The sequence below is a fragment of the Papio anubis genome, chromosome 18, assembly GCF_008728515.1.
Source record: "Papio anubis isolate 15944 chromosome 18, Panubis1.0, whole genome shotgun sequence".
Classification (NCBI taxonomy): domain Eukaryota; kingdom Metazoa; phylum Chordata; class Mammalia; order Primates; family Cercopithecidae; genus Papio; species Papio anubis.
Window position 1 is genome coordinate 5,943,838 of NC_044993.1, and position 11,514 is coordinate 5,955,351.

Here is an 11,514-nt window from a genome sequence, read left to right on the forward strand (position 1 = left end):
TGGCGGTGAATGTGTTCCAGTTTCTCCTGACTTCTTCCCTCTTCCAAAGAAAAGCATATTTTTTCTTCTACTCAGCTCCTGCTAGGATTCCTGCACAGAGAGCAGGGAATGTCACGTTTCTAGAGCTACAGACATTTCAGAGGTTATCAACACGGAGAATACTAGATTCTGATGAAGACATACATCATGTTCTAGTGCTGAGGAAAGCAATTGAATTAGGGGCAGAGACTCCTAGATTATCTGGTGGTGCCACTGATGATGCTGCCTGTGGCATTTATACATTTTTGACTTCTTGATTCATTACAAATTTTAAATTATGTCATCTGGGCAAAGATAGGAGGCTGTGCTGTTGGAACATGTGTCTGTGTGAAATTAATGTAACCAATGTCTTAAACCTAAATTAAAAATATGTGGAAATACTTTAAAAATTAGTTACATTTGTCCTAGTTTTTCATAATAAAACATGAAATCTGGATATTAGTATATATTACTGTATTCATAGAGAAACCGTTAGCAAGAGCTGCTGGCTGCCCTTTGTGTAACTGTCTGAAAACATAGGCCTTTCAGGATAATAAGAGGAGACAAAATTTAGGTGTTTTTTTTTTTTAAGATAGAGAGAGGCAGTACCTTTACAATTGTGAATATTATGTACCGCCATGGCAAGTAAAAATGAAAGTGGATAGATATGGAAATACAAAGTGAATTTTGCTGAAACAAATTAATGGCACTTAAGACATTTCTATTCTAAAAGGCTTTTTTTTTTTTTTTTTTTTTTTGAGACGGAGTCTCGCTCTGTCGCCCAGGCTGGAGTGCAGTGGCCGGATCTCAGCTCACTGCAAGCTCCGCCTCCCGGGTTCACGCCATTCTCCTGCCTCAGCCTCCCACCTAGCTGGGACTACAGGCGCCCGCCACCTCGCCCGGCTAGTTTTTTGTATTTTTTAGTAGAGACGGGGTTTCACCGGGTTAGCCAGGATGGTCTCGATCTCCTGACCTTGTGATCCGCCCGTCTCGGCCTCCCAAAGTGCTGGGATTACAGGCTTGAGCCACCGCGCCCGGCCTAAAAGGCTTATTCTTAAGGCTTTTCTGTTCTAAAAATTTGCAATGTCTTAATTGAATATTAGATTTTGTAAATGTGGTTTATTTGTCATGTGGATGAAATCTCAGGCAATAACACTGCTCAGTGGAAACTCTCACGTCTGTTGTTTTTGTTGTGTTGTTTCAGGATTGGAGGTTTTAAAGCAGGAAACAGCAGTTGTTGAAAACGTCCCCATTTTGGGACTTTATCAGATTCCAGCTGAGGGTGGTGGCCGGATTGTACTGTATGGGGACTCCAATTGTTTGGATGACAGTCACCGACAGAAGGGTATGAAAACCGCAGATGGGCTTAGTGACTTCAGCACTCAGATCCTTTCTTCCCTTTGTCTCTGGAAAGGCGCTGTGAGATGCTGGCAGATCAGCCGACATCTGTTCACTTGAGCCAGGCTCAGCTGGAGACGTTGCAGTCACTTTGATTGCTTGGAATATTTTTATAGGTGTCTGAGTCTGCACACATTTAATAAGCAAAACAAAACTACTTTTTCGGGCCATATTGCCTCTTCTCCATCTTCACCTTCCTGAGGTCAGTGGAGGCGGGATCCCCGCATTCTGGTGGAGAGCCCCTTTCCTGACTTTTTTGGGGCCTGCCCCTCCCGGGCTTCCTGCCCCTTGCTGCCTGTACTTTGTGGGCACTGCCATGTGGGGGCGCCCTTCTCTGGTCTGACACATTCTTTTCCTGGAGGGCTGGTTCTTGGCTGTCCTTCCAGACCTGGAATTTGGGCTTCTCTGAGCTTTTATCAGTGAAGAGCTTTTGTTATCTTGAGGCGTGAAGGGAAGGCAAATGGGCGCACCAGTCCTCTTCCCTCCGCTCTTTTTCAGTCTCTCGATGCATCGTTTAGATCAGGGGGCTTAAGGTTGGGCACAGACTAGTTTTCTCATTTTGTAAAGGGGAAAAAGAATGGTAAAAGTGCTCCATAGTAAGCACTTTGGTAAGATGAGGACACCACCAGGACTGAAGGGCAGCCTTCTAACGCACTGTGACCACTGGGGAACTTGGGGCAGAGGGCAGGTGGTGAGTGACAGGAACGAGGCCCTGAGAGCATGCACTGAGAGGTGTGTGTGTGCCCCTCCGTTTCAGGCTGAAGTTGACTACATTCCTGGCATTTATGTAAATCCCTAGACTGAGATGGGTCTTTTTAAAAATCAAAAACGGGCTGGGTGCGGTGGCTCACGGCCATGATCCCAGCACTTTGGTAGGCCGAGGTGAGTGGATCATGAGGTCAGGAGTTCGTGAGCAGCCTGGCCAACATGGTGAAACCCCGTCTCTACTAAAAATACAAAAATTAGCCAGGCGTGGTGGCGGGCACCTGTAATCCCAGCTACTTAGGAGGCTGAGGCGGGAGAGTTGCTTGAACCCAGGAGATGGAGGTTGCAGTGAGCCAAGATCGCACCACTGCACTCCAGCCTGGGTGACAGAGAAAGACACTGTTTAAATAAAATAAAATAAAAATAAAAAGTGAGGGTTAAAGTCACAGTTAAAGGAGATTAATGTTTTATCTCCACAGAGATTTTAAGACCTGAGATCTCCTGGTAAGAATCTGTATTAAATTTTAAATGCCTGCGAAGATGGTCCTAGGCCTTAAATTTAAAATGGTAGCTTTTTTAATCTTTCAGGGCCATTAAATACTTGACCGGAAGCGCCCTTTAATGAGAGAAGAGGACTTAATGGCATTTTTCTTGCATGGATCTTGTCTAGTCCAGGTTGATGTTAATGGGACTTGAAGGGGCAGACACAGGAGAAACAAGATGGAAACAGAAGCTCCAGGTTTCAATACCGGGTGGCGCTTTCGCGCTCAGAAAGGATCCTTTGTGAACAGAAGCTGTTGCTAGCCCAGTGCCTCGACTCTGAGGTGTCCCCGAAAACAAACTGCCCTTTCTCTGTTGTCGCACTTTCAGTGGTCAGGGCCCTGCCGACTCGAAGCCCAGCTCAAGTGAACAGATGCTCCATGGGTGGTGGGCCTTGCCTTCATGCCCTGGGGTGTCAGTACAGTTCCTTCTCCCCAGGAGAGCCTCTGGGACGCAGCAGGAGCCATGGCTCCCCGTTCTCCTCTCCCTGTTGCCCCTGAGCCCCCGCTCTCAGGCCCTTCTTTTCTCAGTGGGTGTCACATGGTCTCACTGTCTCTGAATGAACTCCGTTCTGCCCCCATCCATGAGAAGCTGAGTGTGGCACTCAGGCAGTTGGTACAGCCTGGTGGACAGTGGTGCTGACCACTTGGAGCCACGAGGCACTGGGGAGTGGAGCCCTGGTCAGGTCAGGCCTGTGTGTGCCGATCTGGCTGGGCTGGGCCACTGAGAATGCATGTCTTACGAGAATAGGGGAATCTGGAACGTATTGGATTTACTTTGGCCTAAATTCGTGACTTCTGAACTCCCATTTCCCCCTCTTTTGGGGACTAACTTAAAAAAAAAATTCCTTTAGAGATTTCTTTTTAAAAGCTAAATTCCGGGCCATGTGTGGTGGCTCACACCTATAATCCCAGCACTTTGGGAGACTGAGGCAGGAAGATCACTTGAGCCTAGGAGTTTGAGACCAGCCAGACCCATTTCTGCAAAAAATAAAAAATTAGCCAGGCATGGGGTCATGTGCTTGCAGTCTCAGCTACTCGGGAGGCTGAGGCAGGAGGATCACTTGAGCCCAGGAGCTCAAGGCTGCAGTGAGCTATGATTGCGCCACTGCACCGGGTGACAGGAGCGTGACTCTGTCTGAGAAAAAAAAAAGAATTCCTGAACAGGCTTGTTGACTTCGCAGACTGCTTTTGGCTTCTGGATGCCCTCCTCCAGTACACATCGTATGGGGTGACACCTCCTAGCCTCAGTCACTCTGGGAACCGCCAGCGCCCTCCCAGTGGAGCAGGCTCAGTCACTCCGGAGAGGATGGAAGGTGAGTGGGTGGGCAAGATGCCTTGGGGAGGGAATCGGATCCAGCTGAACGTGATGCTCCTTCAGCCAGTGGCTGTGCCTGCCAGCAAGTGGGGCCAGTTTGTGTGCACAGCTGAGCAGTTTTCATAATGGCTGCAGGTAGACCAGCACACAGCAGCTCTAACCTGCCAAGAGGCCATCCTTAGTCCCTAGAGGGACATGATCGAGGGCCCAGTGTGCAGCTGCTTTTCCGCATGCACCCCGCCCCTCACGCCCCTCACGCCCCTCCAAGTGTGTTTACCTCCTTTCACAGGTGAGGATACTGGCTCCTACAGGCCTTCAGGAAGAATCACCGATGTCTAGAGCACTTGCCAGGTCCTAGGCCGCAGGCTGGGATGCTCCCATGGATTACCTCACTGTCCCCTCTCAGTAATCCTGTGAAAATAGATACTATCATTCCCAGTTTCCAGATAAGGAAACGAGAGTTGAGAGAAATTAGATAACTGCCTGAGATCCCCCGGGCGGTATGTGGTGGTGGAGCCTCAACCCGCCTCTGGGGCCTGTGCCGGTGCCATGGGGCCCCTAGCTGCTTGGCACTTAGCGGGGTGGGTATCAGTGCCTGTAAGTCCCTGGTGTGCTGGTCCTTACAGCACTGCCCATAGAAGGGTCATGTGAACCACAGATGTCATTTAATATTTTCCAGGAGCTGCGTTTAAAAAGTAGAAAGAAACACAGATGAAACTATTTTAATAATATACTTGAGCTGAAGACAAGAAGACTATTAGAATTTAAACACGTGATACCTTATTTCAGTTGCTCGATAGCTACATGTGGTTGGCAGCTACAGTGTTCAATGGTGCAGATCGAAGAAATAGAAAGAATTTTGAAAATGCTGAGTTTTTTTTTTATTTGGCCAGAGAATTAAATATTTTAGAAGAGAAGGATTTTTTCTGTGAAACTGGTCTGTAGCTTAGATTCTGCAAGTGTAGCCTTGTGTGTGTCGGTGGTGGTCAGCAAAGGTTGACCAGCCAGTGCCGTGCACGCATCTGCCCATCTTCAAGGAAACAGTTCTATTTTCTCACCCACCTTCAGCAATGGAAACACACTTTGTCCGGGAGGAACCAATCAGGCGTGGCTCCTGCAGCACGTGGAGGACAGCGTAACAGAGAAAGCAGACAAACTCATGATAAAGTCCTCTTTTTTCCTTTGCATTTTAAAAATAGAGATGATTTTCTTTTTTGTTGATGTTGTTGCTAACCACAGGAAACCATCTTCATCGGTACTCCAAGGTTCTGGAGGCCCATTTGGGGGACCCAAAACCTCGGCCTCTGCCAGCCTGTCCACATTTGTCTTGGGCCAAGCCACAGCCTTTAAACGAGACGGCGCCCAGGTTAGTGTCCGCCTGTGCCCTTCCACTCTTTCCGTGGGGCTTGTGAGTCATTGCTTTTCTTATAGGAGAGAATGGAGTTTTACTGACGTCACTATTGAATTGTCAGATCTTCAAGTTTGTCATTTGTGGTAGTTACTTAGTGAACCACGTATTGGCCTTTGGAAATAGGCTCTTTGGTGGTATCGTGCATAAAAAGTGCTTTGGATAATTAGCATTTTGTTACATTTGGTTAATTCTTTTTTAAAAAGCTGTGATCCAACAGAGTGATTTCTTTTTTTTTTTTTTTTTTTTGAGACGGAGTCTCGCTCTGTCGCCCAGGCTGGAGTGTAGTGGCCGGATTTCAGCTCACTGCAAGCTCTGCCTGCTGGGTTTACGCCATTCTCCTGCCTCAGCCTCCCGAATAGCTGGGACTACAGGCGCCCGCCACCTTGCCCGGCTAGTTTTTTGTATTTTTTTAGTAGAGACGGGGTTTAACCGAGTTCGCCAGGATGGTCTTGATCTCCTGACCTCATGATCCGCCCGTCTCGGCCTCCCAAAGTGCTGGGATTACAGGCTTGAGCCACCGCGCCCGGCCCCAGAGTGACTTCATGTGAGCTGGACTCTGAGTCCTGTGGCTGGGGAGTTGAGAGCTGCCGGCTGCAGTGTGTTCCCTGTTTGAGACATTGATGATAAGATACAGAGAGTTCCCTTCTTCTGTCATCCTCCGGGGCCGCGGTTGCAGCCTTTCCAAGAAGAGCATGCTTCTGTGTCATTATGTCCTGTGCTGACTGTGACTGGGGGTGAAAGCACCTGCCTCCGACGACAGGCTGTAACCTCTACTGCTGTCACTGCACTCCTGGGTGCAGTGCCGCCCGGTCCCTTCTCCAGCTCACTAACTCGGCTTCTTCATTTGCATTGTTTCCTTTCCGTACCCAGTGTTCGAGGTGGCTCTGCTGTTTCCCCCTACAGCTAAGGCGAGCCAGCTCGGCGTGACTGGTCCCTGTTTTCTCAGATCCCACCCTCTCACTTCTTCTGTGACGTCCCTGGCCTGAGAAGGACAGTATCAGAAGAAGCGAGGAGCTTCTCTTGAGCAAGGGGATGAAGCCAGGGACAGCTGTCAGAGCTGTGCCCCTGGCCTGGCAGGCACACATCCCACCCCATCAAGCGAGAGTCTTGCCCTCCGAGCCTCCCTGGCCACCTGGTACCCGGCCCCTCTCCCCAAGCCCCTCAGGCAGGAGGCTCCCCTCCAGACAGGCCCCCTTTTCCTCCAGTGATGGTATGGGGCCAGGGACAGAGGCCACCCTCCATCCTGTAAGGTGAAGAGGAGAATGCCCGTGGGAAGGTGGTGAGGCCGCCTTCCGCCTTTACTGCTCATCATAAACCAAAAGTGCTAAACACACCACGCACTGACCATATGTCTTCATTTGGAATATGCTTAATAGAACACAGGAAAATGGTAGAATCATCACATTGTTTCATCAGCAGCTTTCTTTCTGAACCTTAATTACTGGGTACTTTTCCATTACAGTTCACATCTCATCATTTAAAAATTTCTGATAAGTTTCCATTTTTGCATCCTATTTATTTATAACCTTCTATTAGCCTAGCATTCAAACCAGAGTTTATATTCCAGCCATGGTCAGCAATTCATACTCAGTGAACAGTGTTAGCTGAAGTTCCAGAAACCCAATTATTCTCCACAGTGTTGTTCAGGACTTGAAGCAGATAACAATGTCCTTTCTATCCTTGGCTATCTACCTGTTCACATCAAATAATCCATCACATTCTGTACTGGCTCATCCAGCATGTTGACAATGGACAGCTCCTGGAATTTGATTTTTACAATCAGTCAGTAATTCCTCCTTCTCAGTACGCCGCTGGGTTTTACATTTATCTTGCTTTTCACATCTTGTTGAAAATTATTTTCAGTCCCCAGAGACCTAGATCGACGCATATTCTGAGTCTCTAAAAGAGATCTGAGACCAGGAGACAGCTCCAGATGCCTGTCAGCCTAGTGCCGGGAGCAGGTTCCCGTCTGTGGAGTGGAGAGGCGCTTTGCGTTTCTTTGTTGGGCATCAGGTGCCCATACCTAGGGCAGCTGTAGAAGTGTCAGCGTCCTCCCTGAGAGGAACCCCTGCTCAGGTGGCTCCGCAGTCCTTCCATCAGTATGCTGTAAAGCAGCCACATGGTAATGGGTGTGAACTGTTACCATGACTACTCCACTAGAAAGTGCCATCACCAAAGAATTAGATTCTGGAACAGGATGTCACTGTTAGAATGGAAATATAGCCCATATATATTCAGCTACAAAGTCATAAAGCCTAAATGTCATTGATTCCATAACTTAACACTGTCAGTTTAATTTTCAGACTGATTAAACCTGAAGTGTAACATTAAATCCTATGAAATAGGAGGGTTATAATGAGTGCTCACTGGTATTCAGGCAGTTGCCGAGCTGGGAGTATCGAGTGGGAGTCTCCCTCTTTCCTGCCTAAGAAGCCTCTGCTCAGACCAGCCCTTGCCTGCCAGCTTGGCGGTGACTTTCAGCCTAGGTGCTGATAGAACTGGACATCTTTGCTTTCACTTGCCCAGAGTGAGAGAGACAGGCTGACAGTTTCCAAATGACTCAACAACAGAAAAACAGAGAATTTTTCATTGGCAAACTTACTGTATTCTCCCCTCACTGAAGCCAGAGTAGTGTTTTGCCCATCGCGCTCTTCGCTCTAGCTCCGGTGTCCTCCCAGGCTCTGTGCCGCTGTTGCCAGCGTATCAACCTCTCTGTGTTCTTTGGGTCTAAGTTGTATTGGCCTGAAGTTTTTCAGATCCCAAAGTTAATAATGATACTGTGCACCAGAGTGCAGAAAGCGCACTTGTTCACTTGATCATCCCCCCACTGCGGGCGCGGCAGATGGGGACCCCGCGTTTCGCTGCTCAGACTCTCCCCGCGGTTGCTTCCTTGTATGTTTCCTATTCTCCCTCTAGACAGCGGTTTCTTCAGAGACAAAGATGCTGTCTGGTTCCCGGCACCGGTTTGCCCGCTTCCTTATATGCAGTGGTTGTGGAGTCACCATCGCCTCCGACTGCTCCAGGCCTTAGGGAGAGGACCTCGATGGCCCCAGGCTCATGTCCACCCGGTGGGCTTCAGCTTCTCCCGCCCACAGGCTCCTTCCAGGGCCTCACCATGAGTGGCCTCCCGAGTTGCTTGGTCATGTTGCCAGCTTTATGCACAAACAGGCTCATGCTGGTCATATTATAAACTCAGTAGAGTGTCATGAACAGGGACTTGATTTTGATCTTTCTCAGGACCTGGAAACGGCCACCACAGTTGCTGTTCAGTGGCATTTAGGTAGGCGTGGATGCAAATAGCATTTCGCATCTCCCTGTAGATCACTTTCTCTTTCTTGGGTTTTAGTTGAGCTTCCTAGACTAGTACAATGGCTTATTTTTATTTTGTTTTAATCTATTTTCTGAAGTAACCTTTGGAAACATCAGAAGCTACTCTCCATCGACCTGGACAAGGTGGTGTTACCCAACTTTCGATCAAATCGCCCTCAAGTGAGGCCCTTGTCCCCTGGAGAGAGCGGCGCATGGGACATTCCTGGAGGTGCGTTCTCGGGTGCTTTGTTATTGTGCTCAGTCATCCTGTATTTTGTTCAAGGGAGTCTCTCTCCCTCCCTCCCCCAGGAGGCGGGCCAGACTCTTCCTGTCTCTGCCTTCCTGGGAGCTGTGGTGGCCTTGGCTCTTGGCTTCTTTTGTGGCACAAACCAGCACGACCAAGGGCAGACCTGAGAGATTGAGATTGTTGTTTCCCTTAGAAAATGCTACCTAGATTTTCACATTGGAATTTCTTTTACAACGACCGGGTGATCTACTTAAAGATGTTCAAAGTAACTTGCACGCTCTTTATGAAAGTTCTGCCAGCCACCTATTATGTCCCTCACAGGACGCCTGTCAGCTGGTTTGGGTCCCAGCCAGTGGCAGCAGCTGCCCTGGCTCCCAGCTCTCAGCCCAGAAGGCCCTTCCAGTTCTCTGCCCTGCTCCCCCTGGGAGGGACTTGACTGAGCTGGGGTGGTCTCATCCTGTCTGTCTCTGCGAGGATCCGATAGACTCTGAGGGCGACTCGATAGACTGCCTGGGGCAGGTTCTTCTCCACTACCCAGGGCAGTTGGTACCAGGCCTTTCCAGCAGAACCTGGGCAGGTCTTTTGCTCTAGAGTCCCCTGTACTCTTCCAAAGAGTTTACAGCTACCAAGGGGAGTTTCTCTGGGTTCCAGGAATTGTCCAGAAATGGGATCAGGAAGGGGCACCCTTGTCCATGCAGTCCAGGCCTGGACACTGCGTGGTGGTGGTGGTACCAGGGTCCTGAGGGCCTTGTGCGTAGGTCACGGGGTGCGCTGAGGGTAAATTCCAGAGCCCTTAGCATTGCCCAGTCAATCGTATTGACATTCTGAACCAGGGGTCTTCTGATGGCCTCTCCTGGTTTTCAGCCACACGTCTCCTCCATGGAGGGCTTTCCCCAAAGGCAGGGCACTGCCAGAGGTGCTTCTCCGCCACGCCCCCTTTCTTCTCCTCGCACTCAGCTGGAACCACAGGCCCCTCCTTCTCCCCGGGATAGAGACGTGCCCATCTTCCCTTGTTTTTAGGGAAACACAGAGCGCCTCTGGGCCTCCCTTCGGTAGGTTGTGATGGAAGCAGAGCTGGGCCTGATCATCCACCTGTGGGGAGCCCAGGGAGGAGGAGCAGCAGAGAGCCCACTGAACCCTCTACCCCGTGGGAAGTGGCTTCTCCACGGACTGGGAACATGACTGCTCTTTGCTCTCATCCACTGTTTACTGATGGCCTGGGTTACTTTAGCTAAGGCTTAAAAATGATGCATGCCCTGCAAGCCCAGCTAGTGAAATTAGCTCGCATTTAGTTTCTTTTTTTTTTTTTTTTGAGACGGAGTCTCGCTCTGTAGCCCAGGCTGGAGTGCAGTGGCCGGATCTCAGCTCACTGCAAGCTCCGCCTCCCGGGTTCCCGCCATTCTCCGGCCTCAGCCTCCCGAGTAGCTGGGACTACAGGCGCCCGCCACCTCGCCCGGCTATTTTTTTTATTTCTTAGTAGAGACGGGGTTTCACTGTGTTCACCAGGATGGTCTCGATCTCCTGACCTCGTGATCCGCCCATCTCGGCCTCCCAAAGTGCTGGGATTACAGGCTTGAGCCACCGCGCCCGGCCGCATTTAGTTTCTGATGAATCCAGCTGTCATGGAAAAAGGCTGTCATGGTAGCTCTGTGGCGTTCCTGCCTGTTCACCGTCTGTCCTCTTGCAGGGATCATGCCTGGCCGCTACAACCAGGAGGTGGGCCAGACCATTCCTGTCTTCGCCTTCCTGGGAGCCATGGTGGTCCTGGCCTTCTTTGTGGTACAAATCAACAAGGCCAAGAGCAGGCCGAAGCGGAGGAAGCCCAGGGTGAAGCGCCCGCAGCTCATGCAGCAGGTGCACCCGCCAAAGACCCCTTCGGTGTGACCGGCAGCCTGGCTGACCGTGAGGGCCAGAGAGAGCCTTCACGGACGGCGCTGGTGGGTGAGCTGAGCTGTGGTGGCGGTTTAAAAGGGATCTAGTTTCCAGCTGCAGGTTTGTTAGAGTCTGTTCTACGTGGGCCTGCCCCCTGTAATGGGCAGAGGCTCCTGGTACATCGAGAAGAATCCTGTGGGTCCCGTCCCGTCAGGAGAGACTCAGAGGCTCTGCCGCCAGTGAGGCTTCCCGCCGGGCAGCTGTGCACACCAAAGACTCGGGAGAACCTGGAAGGGCTGTCTGGGGTCTTCTGACTGGAGGGGAAGGATGTACTTTCCAAACAAATGATACAACCCTGACCAAGCTAAAATATGCTTGTTAAAGGCTATTTTCTATATTTATTGTTGGGAAAAGTCACTTTAAAGACTTGTGCTATTTGGAAGCAAAACTATTTTTTTTGTCAGTGGAATGCGGTTTTTTTACTATTTCATCATGAGGAACATAGATTCCATGATCTTTTTAATGATAGGACAGACTGAGATTTGAAGGAAACGTACACCAATCTGTGAAACATAGACCTTCGCTTTATTTTTGTAAGTATCACCTGCCACCATGTTTTGTAATTTGAGGTCTTGATTTCACCATTGTCGGTGAAGAAAATTTTCAATAAATATGTATTACCCGTCGGAAGCTTAAA

General features: G+C 49.7%; 1 protein-coding gene and 1 long non-coding RNA gene across 5 annotated transcripts in view; one reads left to right on the forward strand and one right to left on the reverse strand.

The window, feature by feature from the left end:
• LOC103880580 overlaps positions 1-5,122 on the reverse strand; it is a 38,321-nt gene extending 33,199 nt beyond the window's left edge. The window contains exon 1 of the long non-coding RNA XR_001898347.3: positions 4,256-5,122. This is a non-coding gene — a long non-coding RNA (uncharacterized LOC103880580). The remainder of the gene's footprint in view (positions 1-4,255) is intronic.
• Positions 1-11,514, forward strand: part of MBTPS1 (membrane bound transcription factor peptidase, site 1) — a 65,606-nt gene extending 54,092 nt beyond the window's left edge. Inside the window, exons 19-23 of one of the 4 annotated variants that reach the window (XM_003917244.4) lie at positions 1,223-1,363; positions 3,845-3,976; positions 5,218-5,344; positions 8,797-8,927; positions 10,633-11,514. In XM_003917244.4, coding sequence (XP_003917293.1) covers positions 1,223-1,363; positions 3,845-3,976; positions 5,218-5,344; positions 8,797-8,927; positions 10,633-10,829 — 728 coding nt within the window. In that variant the 3' untranslated portion in view covers positions 10,830-11,514. Of the gene's footprint in view, positions 1-75; positions 427-1,222; positions 1,364-3,844; positions 3,977-5,217; positions 5,345-8,796; positions 8,928-10,632 lie in introns of those variants that run through there. The other 3 variants (XM_021932213.2, XM_021932212.2, XM_021932214.2) reach the window with 3 other exon arrangements.